Genomic DNA, 23,844 nt, shown 5'->3' on the forward strand with positions numbered 1-23,844 from the left:
ATTTGTGACACTTGCAGCCTCTTCAGTCAACTGATCCTCATTTGCGACCTTCTGACCAGCAAAGTCAACAGGGAAACCAGATTCACTTTACGACACTATTATTCTCCAAAGCCCCTGAAGGCCGGAGAAGCCACGGATGGAAACTAACCAGAGAGAGAAGCAACCTGGAATGAAGAAGCTTCCTGACAGTGAGGACAATTAACCAGTGGAACAGCTGGCCATCAGAAATTGTGGGCACTCCATCACTGGAGGTTTTTAAGAAGAGACTGGACAGCCAGTTGTCTGAAATAGTATAGGTTCTCCTGCTTGAGCAGGGGGTGGGACTAGAAGACCTCCGAGGTCCCTTCCAGCTCTTCCTATTCCTATTCCTATTCCTATTCTTATTCCTATTCCCCATTCTATATTCTATTCTATTCTATTCTATTCTATTCTATTCTCCAATATCTATTCTATTCTATATTCTGCTCTGCTCTATTCCATTCCATTAATTTAAGAACTGCACTGATTCACTTTACAACCGTGGCAAGACAGGTTGTAAAGTGGGGCAAAACTCACTTAACTGTCTTGCCCAACAACAGAAAATTTGGGTTCCATTGTGATCTTAAATCGAGGACTTCCTGTAATCGGGACAATCCTTTAGACAGGAATTACACGTTCTTCCTCCACCAAGTTTTCTTAAGATTTGAAAGCAAACGTGGAAACCACACTGTTGTTCGGGATAATTTATTGTAAATCTTCGAACAGTTTTGTAGAACAGTTTGTAAACCACTTGTACAAATGCTGCGTTTGAGCCCCTCTGGCCGGCCTTCGCTCAGATGATCCCAATCTGAAAAAGAAGAGAAAGAAAAAGAATGTTAGCCATCTTGTTCTCACGGATTCAAGGCCTCCATTCCTTCCAACCCAAATCCTGGGTTGTATAAACAGAGGCACAGAATCAAGATCAGGTGAAGCATTATTACCACTTTCTAAAGCCTTAGTAAGGCCAGATCTGGAATCCTGCAACCGATTTTGGTCACTAAATCACAAAAAAGATGTTGAGACCATGGAAAATGTGCAGAGGAGAGCAACTATGATGATTAAAGGCCTGGAAACATAGGAAGAATGGCTGCAGTCTAGAGAAAAGAGGATTGGGGGGACATGATAGCACTCTTCCAGTATCTGAGGAGCTGCCCCAAAGAAGAGGGGGCTCAACCTATTCTCCAAAGCACCAGAAGGCAAGAGAAGATGCAATGGATGGAAACTAACCAGAGAGAGAAGCAACCTGGAATTAAGGAGAAATTTCCTGACAGCGAGAACGATTAACCAGTGGAACAGCTTGCCACCAGAAATCGTGAGCGCTCCATCACTGGAGGTTTTTAAGAAGAGACCAGCCAGCCACTTATTTGAAAACAGTATAGGTTCTCCTGCTTGAGTAGGGGGGGCTGGATTAGAAGACCTCCAGCTGTGCTCTATTCTACTCTATTCCTAGAAGAGAGCCCCCTCCTCCCCTATCACAAAGGTGCTTTTTCAAGAGGCAACTGGACTTTCTGGATCCTCATCCCCTATGGAAGCAAGTCCCATAATGCACAAGAGGTCTTACCTTGTTGGCCACATCGAGCGCGTCGTAATCTGGAGCGAGACGGACGTAGGCTTTTTTCTCCCCGTCGGGCCTGAAAGGAGGCAGGAAGTCTTAAGCTCCGGAAAATAAAAGGATCTTCCCCCAGTTCTAGCCATCGAGAGACAGTTACAATCCCCAGAGGTCTCTAAAAGCATGGCTGAAGATAGTCCCTCCACTTACAATTTTTTCATTTAGTCACCTGCATTTATCCCAAAGGTGCATTTTTCCAAGAGGCAACTGGACTTTCTGGTTTTTTTCTTTGAAGATGTTTCGCTTCTCATCCAAGCAGCTTCTTCAGCTCTGACTGGATGAGGGGTGGGAATGGAAAGGTTTACACTCCTTGCAGTCAGAGCTGAAGAAGCTGCTTGGATGAGAAGGGAAACGTCTTCAAATAAAAACTAGAAAGTCCAGTTGCCACTTGGAAAAATGCACCTTTGGGACAACCTTGACCTGGATGACCAAGGATCACTACAGACATTCATTGCATTGATTTTTCTTCTGCAGATCTAGGACTTTATTTATTGGCTTCCTCAAGCACAGGAATTGGGGCGCAGTCTGATCCCCCAGATTAGAGGCAGCCGACCCAAATGAAACTGATGGAATGCAGCTAGATCTTGGATTACAACCATTCATTTAGTGATCAAATTAGTCACTGTAATTTTGTTGCTGGTATCCTTACGATTTATATTGATATTGTTTCCTGATTGCTTATTTGTACCCTATGACTATCATTAAGTGTTGTACCTTATGATTCTTGATGAATGTATTTTTTCTTTTATGTACACTGAGAGCATATGCACCAAAGACAAATTCCTTGTGTCCAATATTCTATTCTATTCTATTCTATTCTATTCTATTCTATTCTATTCTATTCTATTCTATTCTATTCTATTCTATTCTATTCTATTCTATTCTATTCCTATTCTAAATTACAATGCCAGAGTTGAATTATGAGTGTTTTTCACTTCACAGCATCCCTGTGATCAAAATTTGGCCGCTTGGCAACTGATTCCTATTTATGACGGTCGCAGTGTCCCGGGGTCATGTGATTCGCTTTTGCAACCTTCTGACAAGCAAAGTCAACGGGGAAGCCAACCATGTTACTAATTTCAGAACTGCAGGGATTCACTTAGTAACTGTGACAAGAAAGGTCCTAAAACGGGGCAACACTCATTTAGCAGCAATGGAAATTTGGGGCTCAATTGTGGTGGTAAGTTGAGGAACAGCTATATTCTCCCGATTCATCTACACCAAAGTTTTCCAATGGATGCTCCTCTTTCCAACATGGCCAAGCTGAATAAAAGCACCAAGCCGCTTGCTATAAAGGGCTCTCACGCTTCAGATCACTGGACGTATATCTGCTCTAAGTGAAGCAGTCAATCTATTTTCTAAGTGCTTGAACTAGAAATGGCCCCATCTCCAATTGTTCTGACTTTGGTTCTGCAAGCCAGAATGGCTGCTTTCCAAGAGATGTTAAGCTGCTGGGATACTTAAAGACTTTCATGTTAATAACATCTTCCCTCCACTCTAAGAGTTCAACCTTGGCCACTTTAAGACTGGTGGGCTTCAACTCCAAGGATTCCCCAGCCAGCATAGCATAGCTGGCTGGGGAATTCTGGGGGTTGAAGTCCACCGGTCTCAATGTGGTGGCACATTGCTCTAAAGCATTCTTCGTGCATCAGTGGTTCCTTTGAAAACATCACTTAGCTCAGTCGGAAAATTATTTCCATCATTTGCACGAAATGGCCCCGGAATCCGTCCCTGCCGCGCTCCCACCTGCTCTCTTACCTGATCAAGGTGTTGACTTTGGCCACATCTATATCATAGAGCTTCTTGACCGCCTGTTTGATCTGGTGCTTGTTGGCCTTCACGTCTACGATGAAGACCAGGGTGTTGTTGTCCTCAATTTTCTTCATGGCTGACTCCGTGGTCAGTGGGAACTTGATGATGGCATAATGGTCAAGCCTGGGAAGGAAGTGAGGTCTTCATTAGCCCACTGGGGAACAGGCCAGGGGGAGCCCCCAAAAGTACAAGGCTTTGCCCAGGATAGAGGTGCATCAGACTCCACGTGGCTACCATCACCACCACTCAGACTTTGGTCGCTAAAGCCTCATCACACACAGTCTCAATCCTGAAAAAAGGGGTACCACCTGTGAAGAGCCAGCATGAACAACGTGGTTGAGGAGAAAGTGATAAAACTCAGATCACCACTAAGATGGTAACACGTCTTAAGGCAGCATCACCATCATTATTCTCATCTTCCCCATTAGGAATGTAACTTTTTTGCTTGTATCTTCCCACTTACATTGTTTACTTAGTATCCTAGTATGATTTGATTGCTTATTTAGTATCACTTATGACTATCACCAAGTGTTGTATCTAATGTTTTCTGAGGTATTTTTACAATGACTATGAGGATCTATCACGATTGTATGTACACTGAGAGCTTATGCACCTAGGACAAATTCCTTGGCCAATAAAGAATTCTAAACATCCCAATCTGGGCAGCATTTAGAATAAAATACAATAGAATAACAGAGTTGGAAGGACCTTGGAGGTCTTCTAGTCCAACCTCCTGCTCAGGCAGGAACCCCTATACAATTAAAAACCTTCAGTGATGGAGCATTCACAACTTCTGGAGGCCAGTAATTCCACTGCTTAATTTTTCTGTCAGAAAATTTCTCCTTAGTTCCAGGTTGCTTCTCTCCAGGATTAGTTTCCATTGATTGCTTCTTGTCCTGCATTCAGGTGCTTTGGAGAATAAGTTGAACCCCTTTTCTTTGTGGCAGCCCCTGAGATACCGGAAGACTGCTATCATGTCACCCCTGGTCCTTTTCGTTAAACCAGGCATACCCAATTCCAGCAACCATTCTTTGTTTTTAAATTTGGGGAAGGACAGTTGGCAAACTGGAACATGCCCAGAGAAGAGCCCCCAAGGTTATAAGGGAAGGCCTGGAAGAACAGATGGAGGCACTGGGCAGATTTAACCTGGAAAAAAAGAAACTGGAAGGGGAAACACGATAGCCCTGAGAAGAGCTGGAGGGCTACCAGGTAGAGAAGAAGATGGTTGATTTATTGCAGAACAGCTTTCTCTGAGGCCCCTGCACACTCAGTCACTAGCATCTTTCTGGCTGTTGTACTCGCTCAAGAAGCTGCATGGTCTCCTGACAAAAACAATTTGGAACTTGATAGCAATGTCTGAACATGGGAAATGGAGACTTTGCCGGGCACATTTTCACGTTCCCGTAGGCCACCATGGAAAATAGCTAGAACGCCTGGAGAGAAATAGCCATAAGCAATAGCACTTATATACCGCCCCACAATGCTTTACAGCCCTCTCTAAGCGGTTTACAGAGTCAGCCTCTTGCCCCCAACAATCTGGGTCCTCATTTTACCCACCTTGGAAGGATGGAAGGCTGAGTTAACATTGAGCCACTCAGGATCGAACCTCTGGCAGTGGGCTGAGTCAGCCTGCAACGCTGCATTCTAACCACTGCGCCACCAGAGTTTTTGATGCTCCCTCTACCAAACCATCTGCCTTGGTTTTAACCTGCCTTGCTCTGACTGAGTGAAATCGAACAGAATTAGGTGTGATACTAGAAGTGCCTCTGCCCTGCATCAGTGGGGATGGAAAGTTTCCCCTTGTTCCAATTGTGGTGCTAATATGCAAACTATTAAAACAGATAGTGTCAGATTGCCCACGACATGCATGCCCTGGGGCCCTAGAAGATCTGCATGGAGCAACACCATGGGTCAGTGGCTGGATAGCTGAACCGGACATCCAATTATAATTTTTTAAACAAGGTCTTCAGAATCGGACACAGTATTCTAAATGGGGTCTGAGTAAAGCTCTATACAGCGGCATTAGGATCTCATTTCCTCTAGTGATACAATCTAAAAATGGGACATCTGGAGAACACAGTCCAAGAAACTGAACCATCCCACGAGGGTTCCATCACCCACTATAGCCCAAGCCCTGGGGGAAGAGCCAGCTTCTAAGGCAGGCATCATCAGCTTATTAGGTGGCCTGGGCTGCACTGAGTGAAGAGGAATTGTCTTGGGCCACATACTAAATATATAATATAGCTAAGTCACATACAGGTAGTCCTCAACTTACAACAGTTCGTTTAGTGACCATTTGAAGTTACAACAGCACTGAAAAAAGGGACTTATGACCATTTTTCCAACGTATGACCGTTGCAGCATCCCTGTGGTCATGTGATTTACACTTGGATGCTGGACAACTGACTCATATTTGACTGTTACAGTGTCCTGGGATCACATGATCCCCTTTTGCAATCTTCTGACAAGCCAAGTCAATGGGGAAGCCAGATTCACTTAACCATGTTACTGATTTAACAAACTGCAGTGCTTCACTTAACAAATGTCGCAAGAAAAGTTATAAAATAGGGCCAAAACTCACTTAACAAATTTCTCACTTAACAGCAACTTAACAGTTGGGCTCCATTGTGGTCATTAGTTGAGGACTACCCGCAATGTTAAAAATTCACAATCCTCGCTAGCAGCCAGCTCATGGATTGCAGGTTGGACAGGCCTGTTCTAAAGGTTTACCGTCAAGATGGAAGACATTTGACTTTTTGGGGGGGGTGGATGGGGGGGGCACAAAGGGCCGACCTACTTGTTTCTCCTTGGGGCGCTCTTCCGGGGATACTTGGGCTGCCGCCGTAACCGCAAAGTCTTTGGTCTCCGGAAGGTGGGAGATGTCCGGATTTTCTTCTTCTTGTGACTGTGGACCCCTTTCAACACGGCTTTCTTAGCTTTAAGTGCTTTGGATTTTGCCTCCGTCTTTGCTGGGACAGCTGTGGGAAAGAAGAGGAACCGGGTTTAGTACAGGAGGGCTCAGTTGTTGTTGTTTTTTTAATTTGATTTATATGCTGCCCTTCTCCGGAGACTCAGGGCGGCTTACAATGCGCTAAGCAATAGCCTTCATACTTCTGTATATTTATACAAAGTCAGCTTATTGCCCCCACAAACTGGGTCCTCATTTAACCTACCTTAGAAAGGATGGAAGGCTGAGTCAACCTTGAGCCTGGTAAGATTCGAACCTGCAGTAATTGCAGGCAGCTGTGTTAATAACAGGGTGCTTTAAACCACTGTACTACCAAGGCTCTGTTTGTATCTAAGGGTCTCAAAGAGAACAGATTTGCTATTTCCCCCCCCAAATCACGGCTGCTGATGAAGCAGGACGCATCACCAGGTGGAAGCCCAGCCAAGTGTCCATAGAGACTCTCCATCATCCAGATCAGGTTGTCCCAAAGGTGCTTTTCCAAAAGGCAAGCTTTTTTAAATTTTCTCTTCTCATCCAAGAAGCTTCTTCAGTTCTCACTAAGCTAAGTTAGAACTGAAGAAGCTACTTGGATGAGAAGCATTTTCAAAGAAAAAGCCAAGAAATTCCAGTTGTTTTTTGGAAAAACACCTTTGGGGCAATCTGGCCAAAAATACATTCCATGAAATACAAGGGGCACCAATTATAGTGGACTTTAGGATGCAAGAGAATGTGGCCCATTGGTACTTCTCAACTTCAGCATCTTTAACATGCATGGACTTCAACCCCCAAAATCCCCTCAGCTAGCATGGGGGAAAAGGTTCTTCATGCTCGACTTGGAGCTCAGTGAGAACTTGATGGCACGATGGTTCAGCCTGGGAAGGGAGGTCTTCATTAGCCCACTGAGGAACAAGCCAGGGGGGACCCCAAAAGGCACAAGGCTTTGCCCAGGATCGAGGTGCATCAGATCCTCGTGGCTACAATCACAACCATTCAGACTTTGGTCGCTAAAGCCTCATCACACGCAGCCTCGATCCTGAAAATAGCACATTTTAAGAACACAAATAAAGCAGTCTATGCCAGAAGACATCAACCAAGGGAATAAAAAGCCTGGAAAAAAAAAAGGGGGGGGGAGAAGATGGAGATGCTGGGTACCATTAGCTTGTAGAAGACTGCAGGGGGACATGCTAACGTAACAGAACAGAGTAGGATGGGACCTTGTCTTCTAGTCCATCCCCCTGCTCAGGCAGGAGATCCTATAACAACCTATAAAAACCTCCAGTGCTCAATGTCAAAAAATGTTTCCTTAGTTCTAGGCTGGTTCTCTACTTCAAGAATGAAGAGGAATTACCTTTCCAGAAGAAGAAATAAACGAGAAGGCTCTGGGCTGAATTAACTGCCCGGGGGAAGGGCTGTTCCTCAAGTCATCAAAAGGGGGGGGGGGAAATGAGTGGCATAGAAATTTAATCATCAATCAATCAATCAAATATGAAAAAATAATAATAAATAATTAATTAAATTCAACAGCCGCCTTTGCTGGAGGCACGTGCTGAGTAGAGGGGGCTGGACCAGATGATCTCTAAGGCCTCTTTCCTTCTGGGACTGTTCTTCCAGTCATGTCCCCCCCCCACACCAGATACAAAACCCCCTCCCCCATGTAAAAAACCACGTGCTCCATGCCATGTGCTAAGTAAGTAATAAATAAAACCCCCACAACGAGCACATTCACCCCCTCCCACCGACCCCAAAGCCCATCCCTCCCCCCCAAAAAAGAACCATCCTCATTGTCAGCTGGAAAAGGCCCACTGGGGGAGGGGGGGGCTAGGACCCGCCAATTACCCAAAGGCCTCGCAAGGCTGGGGATGATGGGCACTGTGATCCAGCAGCAAGAGAACCGGGAGGCGCGGTTGAATGGGGGCCAGAGAGAGAGAGGGAGAGAAGGGAGAACGGGGTGAGGGTGGGGGATCCAGATCCATTCTGAGGGGGGGATGCGGGAAGGCCACGCTGCATTTGTGAGGGGAAAGTCGGGGAGGGAAGCGCCCAGCCGGGCCCAACCCCCCAGGGAGGCGATGCTGAGGCAATTTCGGGGTAAGGGCGACGTGGGGGGGGGAGGAACCGGCACCCCCCCTCCCCCGCGAGCCCCGCGCTCACCCTCCTTCTTCACCTTCGGCGCCATCTTGGCTGGGCGGAAAAGAGGCGGCCGCGTGAGCGCAGCCTGCGCTTATAGCGCCAAGTCTCGCGAGAGCCGCAGCGGCCAAGCCACGCGAGACTCACAGAGGAGGCGCTTGCGCTTGCGCGCTAATCTAGGCCTGTCCGGGAGAAGAAGAAAACAATTATAATAATAGGGGGGGGGGGGGGGGCGTGGCCAGCCATCCAAAGGGAAAAGCGCGTGCGCACCGAGGGCCGGAGGGATTCGCGAGGGATCATGGGAATTGAGGTCTTAATGACGGAGCTCTGGGAGTTGTAGTCCAAACAGTTCCCCCCCCCCATCCATCCATGTGGAGTTGATATGGCGACAGTTTTCCCTGCTTTTATGAGGCGCGTTTAAATGTGGGCCTCTCAGCCTCTGCTATTAAATGGCTTAATTATTATTTATTATTTATTTATTCAATTTGTATACCGCCCTTTCTCCTTTCGGACTCAGGGCAGTGAACAGCCAAAATAAAAACATTTGAACACAAAAGTTAAAATAATTATTTAAAACTAATTAAATAGAATTTGGCATTAGAATTAATGAATCAAATGAATAAGTGGCTTTGCCTGGGGATTAGGGCCTCGGGTTCGCAGTGCAAGATCCATGAGGACTAGACCCTTAAGCCAAGCTTTGGCTGCCTGAAGCCCCATCGACACTTTTATTCCGGGCCAAATAAGCTGCTGCTTGGTGGTGTCTCTTTCGTTGCCTTTAGTAGTTCGAGAAGCAATTCCGGTGGGAGGGTCCCACCTCCCACCTTCAGTCCCGGGGAAAGGGACCACCGTTGGAGGAGGCCAGCGCAGGCAGCCCACTTTGGGGCCAGCTCCAGTGCCTCGTTTTTTGGTTTTATTTTTATTATTATTTAATAAATTATACAGAAAATAAAAATATAAATTACAAAGGGGAAAAAAATAGAAACTAAAAAAAAACTAGAAAAAAACACCATAAAAAGTGAATGATAAAAAAAAATCCAGAAACATGTTTGTTTTTTGTTTTTTTTAAATCACTGTTTTAATGCTTTTGTCCAGTTTTGTTTTACTTTTGAGAATACATTTTATTATTCGTTAATTTTTTTCTTCCTTTCCCCCCAGCTGGGGCTGTGCTTCATGGAAGCAGAGTCTGCCTCTTGTCTGGAATAAGAGTTTCTCTGGGACCAGGACAGGCGCAGGGCCCCCTCCCCAGGCTTCCAACAGAACAGGAAAGGAGGGCAGGGCCAGGGGTCTTCCCCCTCAGGAGACCTCCAGCAGCAGCAGCAACGGGGGTCTTCCCAGCCCTGCAAGATTCTGCTTCTGAGTGTAGGAAGTTAGCACCCAACCCTTTCCTAGAGGAATGAAATATTTTGGGAAATATTAAAAAGGCAGAATATTATGTTTCCCTGGATGAGAAATGGAGAAGCATGTTTTAAAGAGGAAGCAGCTCCCACCTTCCTGCCCCCCACCCTTTGTTAATGGGCCAGAGGCAGAAACTCAATCTTTCTCAATGGACCATCATCTGCAACACAATGGGACCCATCTAGCAACACAAACTCACCACATGGCAAGACTCAAGCAAGCTTGAGAGACAACCTACAAAGTTAGCTAAGACCCCTAGACCCCCTGGGAGTCTGACAACCAATCAGGATGCTCTTTCTGGGCCCCACGAAGTTCAAAGCCAGAGAGAGCATAAAACCCGGGGACTCACAGCATCTCCGTCCTTTTCTGTTCAGGAACTCAAGCCATGTGATCCTGTCCACCATTAAACCATCTTTCCAAGCAGTCTCCATGTTTCGTGTCTTTTTCCCCACTTGGAGCTGAACCCAGAAGGATATTTCTTCCTACACTTCCTTCCTTCCTTCTTCCCTCCCTTCCTCCCTCCCCCCTCCTCCTCAATCCTCCTCCCTTCTAACACTGCTGTTGTTACTTAGTTGGTCATGAAACGTCTGCAAGAAAACCACCCAGCTCAGAGAGCACCAAGGACCCCACAGTCTTTTTCCTCCTCTTCCCCCTCTCCTCTGAAGCCCTCCCTCCCTCCTTCCTTTCTCCTATTCCTCCTCCATCCCCCTCCCTTCTAGCACTGATGATGTTACCCAGCTGGGTCATGAAACGTCTGCAACAAAACCACCAGAGCAGACCCTACAGTCGTCCTCCTCCCCCCCCCTTCTCCTCCTGGGTGGAGAATTCTGGGAGTTGAAGTCTGCATCTCTTAACATTGCCAAGGTTGGGGACCCCATTCTAAGCCTTTGGCCAAACCGCATTCCTTCCGGAGGGCATGAATGCCGTGCCAGAACGTTAGTGGTTAATCATCAATAATCCTCAGAAGGGAATGTGCATCGGGCAGACTCTCTTTGCAAAAGGTCAGGGAGGCGATTTGGCAAGGACCAGCCCTTCAAACTCAGCCTAGTCCTTGCACGGAGAATCCTTTCCATCTCCTTGGTCAGACCTTCCCACTAGAGTACAAGGGCCATTTCCTCTTGACAGGTAGTCCTCAACTAACGACTCTTCCTTTAGTCACTGTTCAAAATTGCCACGGCACTGAATCCGGTTCCCGCATTAGCTTTGCTTGTTGGAAGCTGGCTGGTGGGGGGGGAGTCGCAGAAGGGGATCACGTGACCCCGGGACAGAGAAAGAGAAAAAGGAGAAAGAGTGGGAGAGAGGCAGAAAAAGAGAGAGAAAGGAAAAAGAAGGAGGGAGAGGGAGGGAGGGAGGGAGAGAGAGAGAGAGAGAGAGAGGAGTCAGAAAAAGGGAGAAAAAGGAGAGAGAGAAAGCTCTCATTTAACTTTCTCCAGGCTGAACATGATTCTGTACAACCGCTATGTCCTTAATCACCATTACCCCAAAATTAAAGTATCTCACCTACTCCCCCCCCCTTGCCTTATGTGGAAATTCTGACCCCCACCCACAGAGAGAGCAGCTTTTTTCAGCATTCCCCCATTCTCCCCTACCAGCGCCTTCCTGCCACGCACTAGGCTGAGCCATCACTTCTTCCTTTGGGCTAAATCTGTAAAGTTTTCTTGGTAGCCCGTAAGGGGACCAAAGGCGCAAGGAATCCTTGGTGCTCTCTGAGCTGGGTTGTTTTCTGGAAGACGTTTTGTTGCCTGACTAAGTAACACCATCAGTGTGACGGAGGGAGAGTTTGCTTCTTGTTTATATAGAGTTGCTTGTTCTGGTAGTGTTGGTGGGTTTTGTGTGTGTGTGTGTGTGTGGTTGTTTTTCCTCTTTGGTAGTTCCTTAATCAAGGTTTAGTTTTCTGCTTCATTGGGCAAACTATGATACTGTATAGAAACGGAGCAGCAAACCCCACACTCATGTACACTGATGCTGTTACCAAGTGAGGTCATGAAATGTCTGCAAAAAAACCCCCAACCAAGCTCAGAGAAGCAGCAGGGACCCCCCAGTTGTCCTCCTCCTCCTTTCCCCTTACTCCTTCTCCCCCACTCCACACACCCCTTCTCTTCTAGCACTGATGATGTTCCCTGGTTGGGTCATGAGAGGTCTGTAACAAAGGCTGAGAGAGCACCAAGAAGCCCACAATTCACCCCCCCCGTATGCTCTCTTCTGCTGAAAGGGGGGAGAAAGCCAGCAGGAGGGTGGGGGGGTCTGTTAGAAGACCCCAAAGACCAGGTAGGGGGAAAAGGGGCGTTTATAGAGTAGTTGAGAGTTGAGACCACCCATCGATTCCATTAATCCCACCAAAGCGGGCACTTCTCAGGGTTAACGGATGATGCCAGCCGGGGCGTCTGAGCGCGTGCAGAGGGCAGGGGCTCGGGGGCGCTTCCGAGCCAGGCGGGGCGGGCTGCCGCGCGGGGCGCCTCCTCCTCCTCCTCCTCCCGGGTCTGCCTGCACCGTGGGGGGCTCTGCCCGCCCCGCCGCCGCCGCCCGGGCCAGCCTCTGAGTCACTCCGGAGCAGATGCCGCCGGCTGCAGCCTCGCCCGTCTGCGCGCCGCCCGGAGAAGGTAAGGGGGCGCCGGGACAACCGGGGGGGGGTCGGCCTGGAGAGACCCCCGCTTTCCTCCCTCCTTCCCTGCCCCGTCCCGTCCCGGCGCTGAGTCGCGGCCGCCCCCTGCCCCACGGGACCCTGCCCCGCGCCACGCCGACCACCCACGACGGCGAGGGTGCCCCTGAGGCGGTGCAAAGCGCCTCTTCATTGGTAGCGACCGAGAGACACCCCCCCCCCGTCCTCTTTGTTCGGCCCGGAGGGAGCAGGGATGCGGGGGGGGCGTCTGGGGGGGCGTCTGCTGGAATTTCCGGGGATCGGAGACGACCCTCCCCCCCTCCGCCCGCTTCTTGTCTTGCTCGCCTGGACCCCCCCACCCGGACTAGCGGGGCGCCGGCCAAGCCCCTCCCGAGACGGGCAATGCGCCCCCCCCACCCCCATCCCGCGAAGGCTTCCTCGCCCGCCCCATCTGGCAGGAATCCGGTGCCCCCCCTTCCCCCGTCTCCGTCTCCGCCAGCTGGCTTGTCTCAAGGACTCGGGGGCCGTCCCGGGGCGTGGAAGCCGCGTGGGCTGAGCTCGGAGGGCGGGCGCTGAGGGGGGAGAGCGGGAGCTGCTCGGGACCGCCCGACCCTCGCCGGCCCCGCCGCCCCGCAAAGTCCCTTCTGGCTTCCCCGAGCGAAATTCCGCGCTGCGCCCACGGGAAACGCGGCTGCCTCGTCCAGCCTTCTCGGAAGGAGACGCGGGGGGAGGCCTCGCTCCGGCTCCCCGCCTTTGGGGGTCAGGAAGGCAGAAGAGCCGCGCCCCAAACCAGGACCAGCAAATGAGCCAAGGACTTAGACGGCGATTGACTCGGGTTTTCAAACTCCGGTTTGGTGGGGGAGAACAATTAACCGGTGGAACTCCTTGCCTCCAGAAGTTGTGGCTGCTCCATCCCTGGAGGTTTTTAAGGAGAGCTCGGACAGCCCCTCGCCTCCAACGGTGGAGGGTCTCTTGCTTGAGCAGAGCAGGGGGTTGGACTAGACGTCCTCCAAGGTCCCTTCCCACTCCCTTATTCCATGAATTAACCAGTGGAGAATGGCCGATCTTCAGAAGCTCCAACACTCCGGGTGTTTAGGAAGAGATTGGTCAACCGTTTGTCCGAAATGGTATCAGGTCTCCTGCTTGAGCAGGGGGTTGGACTGGAGGACCTCCAAGGTCCCTTCCAACTAAGTTGTTCAGGTAGTCCTTCACTTACAACCACAGTGGATGCAAAATTTCTGTTGTTGTGAGATCGTTGTTAAGTGAGTTTGGCCCATTTTACAACCAATCCTCCCATGGTTGCCGTTGTTAGATTGCGTAGCCCCTCCGGGGAAGGCGGGTGCCCCTCTGAGGGAGGGCCTGGAACCCCTCCCACATTTTCTGCCATATGGGACCCTCACCAAAGATTTCTCCGGTGGCTGAGTGACTAGAGCAGTGTTTCTCAACCTTGGAAGCTTGAAGATGGGTGGACTTCAACTCCCAGAATCCCCCAGCCAGCAGCGCTGGCTGGGGGATTCTGGGAGTTGAAGTCCACCCATCTTCAAGCTTCCAAGGTTGAGAAACACTGGACTAGAGGAAGGAAAACCAAGCTGTTTAGCTCAGGGTATCCAACCTTGGCAACGTTTAAGACTTGTAGACTTTAATTCACAGAGCAGAAGCCTTAAAAGGGCTGGAGAATTCTGGGACTTGAAGTCCACAACTCTGAAAAGTTGCCAAGGTTGGACACCGCTGGTTTAGCGGTGTTCAGTGCCCCCCCCGTTTCTGTGCCCACAGGTGGGAACCTCGGAGACCTGCGAAGGCAGCCCCTCTGGAACCCCAGCAATGAACATCCTGGCCCCTGTGCGGAGGGACCGGGTCATTGGTGAGCTGCCCCAAGTAAGATGAGTGTGGCACTGAATTTGGGGAGGCCTTGGGGCTGGGGGGCATGGCACTGTGATCAGCCTGTGCCAAATCTCGGGGTGCACGGCCTAGGTTGCTCAGAGGAACAAAGGCTGTTGCAGGGAGCATCCTCCTGGGTCTGCTCTGCCCATCCACCCATCCCTGGCCGGGAGGTTGCCTTCTCTCGGGCCCCGGGCCCTCTGTTCATGGGCAGAGGCTCTGGGCTGATGGCTCCTCTCCCTTCCAGTGTTTCACCAAAGAGGCGGCTCTGCACAGCAGGACCTCCTTCCATCCCAAAGTGGTGGGCACATGCCAGGCCCAGAGGACGGGCACCGTGGGGTAAGTAGGTTCCCCCCCTGGAAGGACAAGGGGGGAGCAAGGAGGGGGGCTGCTGCAGAGCTTAAGAAAAGACTGGGGGATTTGCAGGCTGGACTGGTTTGCTTTGAGGAGGGGGGCGGCTGAGCTGCTTCCTCTTCCTGAGGACTCCCCCCACCCCCATCCTGGGATGTCCAGGGGCCTGGTGGAGGGGTTGCATAATGCAGGAATGCAGCTGGGGGGGGAGGGCAGAGCAAAGCAGCCTCCCTCCCCATCCCTGCTCAGATTTCCTTTGCTGGAAAGGGGCCTGCTGGGAGGAGTGGGCAGCCCCCTCCCTGTGCCCCCTCCCTTGCCTGCTCCAGGCCAGGGGGCGGCAGCCGTGATTGGCCCTGACCAGCACTGACCCACCCCTGGCCTCTCCTGCCTTGCCCCACTGCGGAGATTTGCTAAACTGCTGCTAATCGCATTCTCCAGATGAAGCCCCTGTGAGCAAGAAGGGGGGTGGGATTCCCTGGGGCTGGAGGTTCTGGGGTTAGGGATCATCCTCCCTCCCTCCCTCTCTCCCTCCCTCCCTTTCCCCTTCCTTCCTTAGCCCTTCCTGCCTGTCTATCTGTCTGTCTATATCTATCGTCTGCCTGCCTGCCTGCCTTCCTATCTATCTATCTATCTATCTATCTATCTATCTATCTATCTATCTATCTATCTATCTATCTATCTATCTATCTATCATCTCTCTATGATCTATCACTCCTAAATCTATCTATCCATCCATCCATCCATTCTATCTATCTTATCTATCTATCTATCATCTCTCTTATCATCTCTCTCCTATATCTCTATCTATCTACCTATCTACCTACCTATCATCTCTCTATGATCTATCTCTCCTAAATCCATCCATCTATCTATCTATCTATCTATCTATCTATCTATCTATCTATCTATCTATCTATCTATCATCTCTCTATGATCTCTCTCCTATCTATCTCTCTATCTCTCTATCTATCTATCTATCTATCTATCTATCTATCTATCTATCTATCTATCTATCTATCTATCATCTCTCTATGATCTCTCTCCTATCTATCTCTCTATCTCTCTATCTCTCTATCTCTCTATCTATCTATCTATCTATCTATCTATCTATCTATCTATCTATCTATCTATCTATCTATCTATCATCTATGATCTATCTCTCCTAAATCCATCCATCTATCTATCTATCTATCTATCTATCTATCTATCTATCTATCTATCTATCTATCTATCTATCTATCTATCTATCTATCTATCTATCTATCTATCTATCTATCTATCTATCTATCTATCATCTATGGTCTATCTCTCCTAAATCCATCCATCCATCCATCCATCCATCCATCCATCCATCTATCTATCTATCTCCACGTTTTTTTTCTAAATCTCAAGCCTTTGTATTTTTAAAGAGGGGGAGGAGGGGGGGCTGTTTGGGCCTCCTTCATCCCTTTTCCTTCCCAGCAGGTTTAAAATCTCCAAAATCATCGTGGTGGGGGACCTGTCCGTGGGGAAAACCTGCTTGATCAATCGGTAATGATGGGGATGACACGGGCGGGGGGCATGTGTGTCTTCAGTCCCCTGAGAGTTTGGGGGGACCCAATGAAAAAGATCCGGCATGGCAGAGGGGCGGGGAGGTCAGCTTTTCAATTTTCTGAATTGAGACCCTTGAGCCACTTCTGGACTTCAACTCCCAGAATTTCTCAACCAGCATGAGGAATTCTGGGAGTTGAAGTCCACCAGCCTTTAAGTAGCCAAGTTTGGCGATCTCTGCCCTTGAGGAGTCTTCCAGAAGCCAGGGGCAAGTGGGCAGTGGACAGGCACAAGCTGGCCACACAGCCAAGGATGTGGGTGTTATCATTTGCTGTGAGCAGCGGGTTGAACTAGATGACCTCTGGGAGGACCCTTCCAGCTGCGGCCTGCTCCCTTTTCAACTTGCTCAGGAGGGGTTTGCTGGCCAGGCGACTTTCCTTGCGAGGGTCCCTGTTTCGAATGTCTTCCTCCAGATTTTGCAAAGACACCTTTGACAAGAATTACAAGGCCACCATAGGGGTGGACTTTGAGATGGAGCGCTTCGAGATTCTGGGGGTTCCCTTCAGCCTCCAGCTGTGAGTATCCCACAGGGCCTTGTCTCCCTCCAGCACCCCCCCGCCTCATCCCCTGTGACCCCCCCTTCCATGTTTTAGCCATCATTCAAATGTCTCTGCTTGCTCCCTGCCAGGTGGGACACGGCCGGCCAGGAGCGGTTCAAGTGCATCGCCTCCACTTATTATCGGGGAGCACAAGGTGAGGGTGCAGGGGGGGTCTTTCGGGGGGGTCTGCTCTCCTAGCCCACCTTGGGTGCAGCTTCTTCTCTTTTCTCTGGTTTCCAAGATGGTTTAAAGCAGGGGTATCGAAGCTTGGCCCCTTTAAGACGTGTGGACTTCAACTCCCAGAATTCCCTAGCCAGCGCATGCTGGCTGGGGAATTCTGGGAGTTGAAGTCCACACGTCTTAAAGGGGCCAAGCTTCGATACCCCTGCTTTAAAGCCATAATCTAAACCTTTTAAATCAATTACAACTTACAACTTTTCATTTTGTGATTGTCTGAAGTTAAGACAGCACTGAAAAAAGTGACTTATGACCGTTTTTCACACTTACGACCATTGCCGCATCCGCACGGTCATGTGATCAAAGATAGGGCCCTTGGCCACTGACTCGTATTTATGACAGTTGCCCTGTCCCAGGGCTCACCTGATGCCCTTTGGGGACCTCCTGACCAGCAGAGTCAAATGGGGGAAGCCAGATGTTCACTTCACAACCATCTTTAACAACTGCGGTGATTCATTGAACAACTCCGGCAAGGAAGGTCGTAAAACGGGGCGAAGCTCACTTAGCAACTGTCTGGCTTAGCCATCGCTTAGCAATTGTGGTCGTAAATCGAGCACTACCTGTGTAAAAGCTCTTAAAATAGATCCTGTGTGGAGGCTGATCATTTTAAGAAGAGACCAGGCAGCCACTAGTCTGAAATGGCATAGGTTTTATTTATTTATTTATTGGTTCGATTTATATGCCGCTTTATATGCTATTTATTTATATGCTATTTAAGCAATAGCCTTCATACTTTTGTATATACCTGCTTAGTAGGGCTTTTGGCCCCCTCAAGCGGTGTTCTTTTTTTTATACAAAGTCAGCTTATTGCCCCCACAATCCGGGTCCTCATTTTACCTACCTCAGAAGGATGGAAGGCTGAGTCAACCTGGTTGTCCTGCTTGAGCAGGGGGCTGGACTAGAAGACCTCCCAGGTCCCTTCCAGATTCTATTCTATTCTATTCTATTCTATTCTATTCTATTCTATTCTATTCTATTCTATTCTATTCTATTCTATTCTATTCTATTCTATTCTCTCTTCCATTATTTCTATTTCTATTATTATTCCTATTATTTCTATTTCTATTATTCCTATTCTTTCTATTTCTCTTACTTCTATTTCTGAGCATCAAAAGCAGCTGGCGTGAGCTTCAGACAAAGGCTGAGTTTGGAACAGCTAAGATTGCACTATGAAAAAGTTGGGTGGGGGAGAGGGTCTCCCAGCACAGGGGAGGCACCAAGCCCACTTCCCCAGCCTGCCCAAACTTCCCTGGGCCTTAGGGCCTTGATGGCGAGGGCTCTCTTGGGGAGCAGATCTCTGTAGGAGAGATCTTGTGCCTCCCCAGTGCCAAATGGCTTTCCTGGTTGGGGCTGTGGGAGGTTGTGTGGAGGGGGGGAGGCTAATTCCCTGGGGGGGGGGACACCTATTTTGACTCTCCCCAGCACCCGGGGTATTTAACATACACAGGCTATCCTGCCTTCTCCCGCACCTCCCTGGATTTGCAGAACACGAGATGCAGGAGAAAAAGGGGAAGGGTCTGGAGGGGGGCCCACCTCCCCGCAGGGAACTGAACCTCTCGTTCTGTGCCCCCCCCAATCTCTGTTTGCAGCCATCATTATCGTCTTTGATTTGAATGACGTGGCATCGCTGGACCACACGAGGTAAGCAGCTGGCATGAGGGAGAAGCACCGAAAACCTTCTAAGTTGGCAGAAAGATGGATCCGATTGGATCAGCCCTCCTTCCCTTCCCTCCCTCCCTCTTGCTCCTTCCTCCCTCCCCGTTTCCTTCCTTCCTTCCATCCATCCCTCCCTCCCTCCCTCCCTCCCTCCTTCCTTCCTTTCCTTCCCTCCCTCCCTCTTGCTTCTCCCTCCCTCCCCGTTTCCTTCCTTCCATCCCTCCCTCCCTCCCTCCCTCCCTTCCTTCCTTCCCTCCCTCCCTCCTTCCTTCCCTCCTTCCTTTCCTTCCCTCCTTCCTTCCTTCCTTCCCTCCTTCCTTCCTTCCTTTCCTTCCCTCCCTCCCTCCCTCCCTCCCTCCCTCCCTCCTTCCTTCCTTCCTTCCTTCCTTTCTTCCCTCCTTCCTCCCTCCCTTCCCTCCCTCCCTCCCTCCCTCCCTCCCTCCCTCCTTCCTTCCTTCCTTCCTTCCTTCCTTCCTTCCTTCCTTCCTTTCCTTCCTTGAGATCCCAGGGTTTCTGTTAGACTGGGAAGTCCAAAGGATTCCAGATGTTTTTCCAGGCAATCCGCTGATGCCTGCAAAAACCCTCAATTTAGGGGAGAGGAATGCCCCCCAATTCATCTGATCCTGCCAAATTCCTCCAGAGTTTGGGGGAAATGTCACCTTTCAAGGGGTGTTTCTGGAACCGGCCTGCTGGGGGGGGTTGTCTCCCAGGTTTGAGTAAACCTCCCCCTCCCCCCCAAATGGGCCCTTTAGAAAGGCAGCCCAGCAGTTCCCAACTCAGAGAAATGGGGGGGGGGAAGCAGGAGGGGCTTCAGGGTGACTTTGCCCCCTCCCTTTGCAGGCAGTGGCTGGCCGATGCCCTGAAGGAGAACGACCCGTCCAACGTCCTCCTCTTCCTGCTGGGCACTAAGAAGGACCTCAGCGTGAGTGTGGGGGGGGGTAGGAGGGGAGGAGAGGGGAGGGGGAGACGGTTGGGAGATGCCTGGGTAGCCGAGGGGGCCGGACAGCCCTTCTTCGCTTCGGATTACGACCATGAATTTTAGTCCTGCCTTAGATAGGAGACTTTGGGCCAGTTGCTCTTCCTCAGCCCGGTCCACCTTGCAGGGTTGTTGTTTCGTGCAAAATAGGAGGAGGATTAGATAGGTTCGCTGCTTTGAGTTATTGTAAAAATAATACGGGCAGGGTATAAAAATAAATAAAAATTAATCCAACAGACGTCAGGAACTGGCATGGGATTGTGTGACACTTATTTAGGCTGCTTTATAAAGCCAGCATTTCCTAATCGGGGGATTTCCCAGGTGCGTCTTCTGGATCCCAGAATTCCCAGCCAGACGGGAGTTCTGGGAAGTGAAGTCCACATGGCTGGTGGGCACCAAAGCTACGGAGGGGGTGGGCACTGCAGCAGGACCAGGTCAGGGGTGGGCAACGTTGGAGTTGAAGTCCAAAGGGCATCCAGTTGCCATCACTGCCCACCTGTGGCCCAGGTGATACGCTCCCATGTTTCACACCTCGGGTGCCCCCCTCGGCCTTCCTCTTTCTCCACAGACACCTGCGCAGTACAACCTTATAGAGCGGGATGCCCGGAAGGTGGCGAAGGAGATGCAGGCTGAATACTGGGCCGTCTCCTCCTTCACAGGTAAGCCTCTGCCAGGCAGTGGGTGGGTGGGTGGGGGAGTCCAAGCTGCCCACTCTGACCTTGGGTCTCTCTTTCCCATCCAGGTGAGAACGTGCGGGAATTTTTCTTCCGTCTGGCCGCCCTCACCTTCGAAGGCAGCGTGCTGGCGGAGCTGGAGAAGAGCCAGGCACGCCGGATTGGGGACGTTGTGCGTAAGTAGACCCCCAACCCCATCCCCCGGGCTGGGGGAGACTGGAGGGTCCCGGGTTGGGGGCTGTAACCGACTGTGGGCTAAAAATAGTTGAAACGGCAGCTGGGACGATGCGATGGAAGTTTCAGGCCTGTTTCTGATCGGTTCAGTGCCTATGAATTTGGTATTTTGAAACCCTTTTTATAAGCTGGCTGGAGTTGGTTGATCGGTGAGATGGGAGGCATATCAATTTAATAAATAAATAAATAACAGCTGGAACTGGAACTTCAATTGTAATCATTGTGGCTGCCATCACATCATTTCTTTAACCACACACACGGAGGCCTTGGGGAGCGTGACTCTGTCCCGTTGGGTTTGTGGTCAGCCCCCATTTTATTTTTATTTTTTTATGTTATATCAAATTTATATACCGCCCTTCTCCCCGAGGACTCAGGGCGGTGTACAGCCAAATAAAAACATAGACTACAAACATTAAAATACTATTAAAAAGATATATATAAATTTGGCCCCGTAATTAAAAAACAATGACAAACCAATTAAAAACATTTAAAAGTGTTAAGCCAGCCCAGTTTGCTGAAAAAAGAAAGTTTTAAGGGCATGGTGGAAGGCACCCATCATCCACTGGTCTCCTCATAAGGTCTAGAAACTTAGCATTAAAAACCAAAGCCTGTTTTTTCCGGAGCTGAGATGACCAGCAGGGGGGTTAAAAGCATTTTAGCAAAATAGTTAAATGAACTCCCAACTGGAGTAAATTTAAACTATCATGGGGGGGGGGGGGAGGGCAGAATGAAGGGCCAATGAGGCAACCAGACCTGAAGGTAAAACGTTCATTATCAGCCCTAGAGAGAGTTTTCAGTGGCTCTTTGCTGCCCTCTGGTGGTGATGTGGAATTGGGCCGCCCAGACCTCGGCTGCAATTGTGATGGGTTCAAACCCAGCCATGGTCTACAGAGAGCAAAAAAAAAAAAAACCCTCCTCATTTCCACAGGTCCCCTCCCCATAGCACAAAGCAATGCTTCTCGCCCCCCCATAAGTGAGACACCACCAGTCATTCTCCACTTTTAAAGGATCCCCCCTTTACTTTGTGACCGTCAGGTAGACAAGCCGGCCTAGACCTGTGATGCTATCTTGGGGGGTTGGGGGTTGGGGAGGGGCTGGTGGGACAGGGAAGAGGGGCAGGTCAGATTGGATGGCACTAGGGAGACCCTAATTCAAGACCCCCTCAGTATCAGAAGCCCAGTGAGGGGTTATATGTCAGTCTGCCTCTCTTGGCCTGGCCTACCCTGCAGGATGGTTGTACGGGGAGAAACAGGGGAGGGAGGGCTGTGCATTTGGAACTCCTAAGGAATGCAAAGGCCCCTGGGTTGTTATGGGGTGGGGCTCTCTGCCAGCCCACCGGAGACCCCCGTGGGTCCTCGCCTGGTTGTGCCCTCCACCCACTGCCTCTAGGGCAGAGGAGGGATGGCAGGGGGGCTGCCGGATATCAACCTACGACTCTGCTCCTTTTGCAGGGATTCATGGGGACGAGCGAGACTTGTACGCGACAGAGAAGAGGAAGAGGACCAAATGCTGCGCGTGACGAAGCCCCCCCTGAACAGCCCCCTCCCCCCCGGCATTTGCACTGGACTCTTTTCTAGACCAAAGGAAGACCCCTCCTCATTTCTGACACAGGGGAAGCAGCCACCTTCCCCCCAACTCTCTGACAGTGCCAAACCAAAGAGTAGAATGAAGATGTCCAAACTTTTAAGACTTGTGGACTTCAATTCCCAGAATTCCCCAGCCAGCACAGAATTGTGGGAGTCGAAGTCCACATGCCTTCAAGATGGCTGTGGCATTGTGGGAGTTGAGGTCCAGAAGTCTTGAACTTGGCTGGGGAATTCTGGGAGTTGAAGTTTGCAAGTCTTAAAAGTTGCCAGGCTCGGACACCTCTGTTGTAGAGCATCTCCTCCTGAACACTTCCTGGCTTCAGGCTCACCTCTGCCTTCCCTCACCTGGGCTGAGCATCCTCACCTTTGAGGACCCCACCCCCAAGTGGCAGCTGAAGCCCCCAGGCTTGCTCGGACTGTGCCAGCCACTTCCTGCTGACCGAAGAAGAAACACTTTTTGTCTACGGAGATTCTCAAAACACCTCGGTCGCTTTTCTGTACCTGGCTGCAGCCTTTTTGTGTGTCTCGGGCTGGGCTGGTGGGGGGGGGTCATGCCTGGGTACCCATCCCAGAGATCCTGCAGGACCGGGAGTCAAAGGATGGGGGGGGGCTTGAGAAGGAAGACGGAGGGAGCATTTCATTAACACCGGTGGTCAAGGGGGAAGTTTGTTATATCCTGCTTGGACCCTGGGTGCCCTTCGGGAGCCTGGATGGGACCCCACCCATGGCTTGGCTGGCTGGCTGGGAAATGGATCCCCCCCAATCTGGAGGGTGTTGCCCTTCCCCCCGCCCCCAAGTGGGCTAAAAGATAGCTGCTCACTAAAACCTGGAATGCTGAAAGGGTCCCAGCTGCCTTTGGCTCAGCAAGGGAGGGGGGCAGGAGCGACATCCCTTCCCATTCCTCGGAGGGCACAATTTCTCCCCCCCCCCCATGAGAATTGCAGTGAGTGTCAGGGGATCCCTAATTGCACCTCCTTTTCCTGCGATTCTGCCGTGGGTCCTCCCCCCCACCCCCAGCAAAGGCAGCAGAGCTAACTCCCTCCCTGGAGTTAGTTGTAGAGCTGGAGACCCTCCTGGTGTGCCCCCCTGAATGCCCTGGGAGGCGTTTGGCACAGGGGTGCCAGTTCCAGGCAGGGGGTGTCTGCACAGAAAGGCCAGCTTGGGGGCAAACACCCCCCCCCCACAGGGGAAAAAAACTGCTTGCTAAAAGTCAAGGATCAGTTTGATGACCCACCAACCGATCCATACAGACAGTCCTCAACTTATGACCACAATCGACCCCCAAATTTCTATGGTTAAGCAAGACCGTTGTTAAGTGAGTTTTGCTGCTCCATTTTACGACCTGAGTTGCCAAAGCTGATAAGTGCGGTGTTTAAGAAAGAAATCTACAGCTATTGAATGAATAAACAATAAATAAATATTAAATAAGTAAGTATAAACTATAAAAGTTAGTAACACGTTAAGTGAATCTGACTTCACCATTGACTGCTTTTCAGAAGGTCGCAAAAGGGGATCATGTGACCGTCATAAATATGAGTCAGTGGCCAAGCATCTGAATTTTGATCACGTGACTGGGATGCTACAACGGTCATAAGTGTGAAAAACGGCCATAGCTGCCT

General features: G+C 50.2%; 2 protein-coding genes and 2 non-coding genes across 8 annotated transcripts; 1 reads left to right on the plus strand and 3 right to left on the minus strand.

Moving 5' to 3' along the window:
- Window positions 1-707: 707 nt before the first annotated feature.
- On the minus strand, window positions 708-8,684 carry RPL23A (ribosomal protein L23a). Its single transcript, XM_087890662.1, has 5 exons — window positions 8,535-8,684; window positions 6,237-6,417; window positions 3,386-3,562; window positions 1,580-1,649; window positions 708-826 (listed from the first exon to the last, which is right to left on the minus strand). The coding sequence occupies exons 1-5, from the start codon at window positions 8,557-8,559 to the stop codon at window positions 812-814; spliced, it is 468 nt and encodes a 155-aa protein (XP_087746788.1). The 5' UTR covers window positions 8,560-8,684; the 3' UTR covers window positions 708-811.
- LOC148117008 (small nucleolar RNA SNORD42) lies at window positions 3,271-3,336 on the minus strand. Its single transcript, XR_015731647.1, has one exon. It is a non-coding gene; the product is annotated as a small nucleolar RNA SNORD42 (small nucleolar RNA).
- On the minus strand, window positions 7,341-7,412 carry LOC148117009 (small nucleolar RNA Z17). Its single transcript, XR_015731648.1, has one exon. It is a non-coding gene; the product is annotated as a small nucleolar RNA Z17 (small nucleolar RNA).
- A 3,541-nt stretch (window positions 8,685-12,225) lies between the features above and the next one.
- RAB34 (RAB34, member RAS oncogene family) lies at window positions 12,226-23,693 on the plus strand. Of its 5 annotated transcripts, none has more exons than XM_087890635.1 (11): window positions 12,226-12,505; window positions 14,278-14,379; window positions 14,630-14,721; window positions 16,198-16,263; window positions 16,737-16,838; window positions 16,952-17,016; window positions 18,689-18,740; window positions 19,596-19,677; window positions 20,300-20,390; window positions 20,474-20,581; window positions 22,091-23,693. In XM_087890635.1, exons 2-11 carry the CDS (start codon window positions 14,326-14,328, stop codon window positions 22,156-22,158), a joined length of 780 nt encoding a protein of 259 aa, XP_087746761.1. In that variant the 5' UTR covers window positions 12,226-12,505; window positions 14,278-14,325; the 3' UTR covers window positions 22,159-23,693. The 5 variants fall into 5 exon arrangements, with proteins under 5 accessions (XP_087746761.1, XP_087746753.1, XP_087746767.1 ...); XM_087890627.1 differs by having other exon boundaries at window positions 12,335-12,505; window positions 16,195-16,263; XM_087890638.1 differs by lacking the exon at window positions 12,226-12,505 and adding an exon at window positions 12,720-13,704.
- The last annotated feature ends 151 nt before the right edge of the window (window positions 23,694-23,844 follow it).

This window comes from Pantherophis guttatus, chromosome 1, assembly GCF_059756535.1.
Source record: "Pantherophis guttatus breed Tessera chromosome 1, ASM5975653v1, whole genome shotgun sequence".
NCBI lineage: Eukaryota > Metazoa > Chordata > Lepidosauria > Squamata > Colubridae > Pantherophis > Pantherophis guttatus.

Bases quoted from the DNA above. Each gene is read 5' to 3' on its own strand.
- RPL23A (XM_087890662.1), bottom strand. From the start codon at position 8,559: ATGGCGCCGAAGGTGAAGAAGGAGG. The intron at 6,418-8,534 runs GTGAGCGCGGGG...TCTTTCCCACAG, and splicing joins GCCGAAGGTGAAGAAGGAGG to CTGTCCCAGCAAAGACGGAG. The intron at 1,650-3,385 runs GTAAGAGAGCAG...GCCTCCTTTCAG, and splicing joins AAAGTCAACACCTTGATCAG to GCCCGACGGGGAGAAAAAAG.
- RAB34 (XM_087890627.1), top strand. From the start codon at position 14,326: ATGAACATCCTGGCCCCTGTGCGGAGGGACCGGGTCATTGGTGAGCTG. The intron at 14,722-16,194 runs GTAAGTAGGTTC...TTTCCTTCCCAG, and splicing joins CAGAGGACGGGCACCGTGGG to CAGGTTTAAAATCTCCAAAA. The intron at 18,741-19,595 runs GTAAGCAGCTGG...CTCCCTTTGCAG, and splicing joins GCATCGCTGGACCACACGAG to GCAGTGGCTGGCCGATGCCC.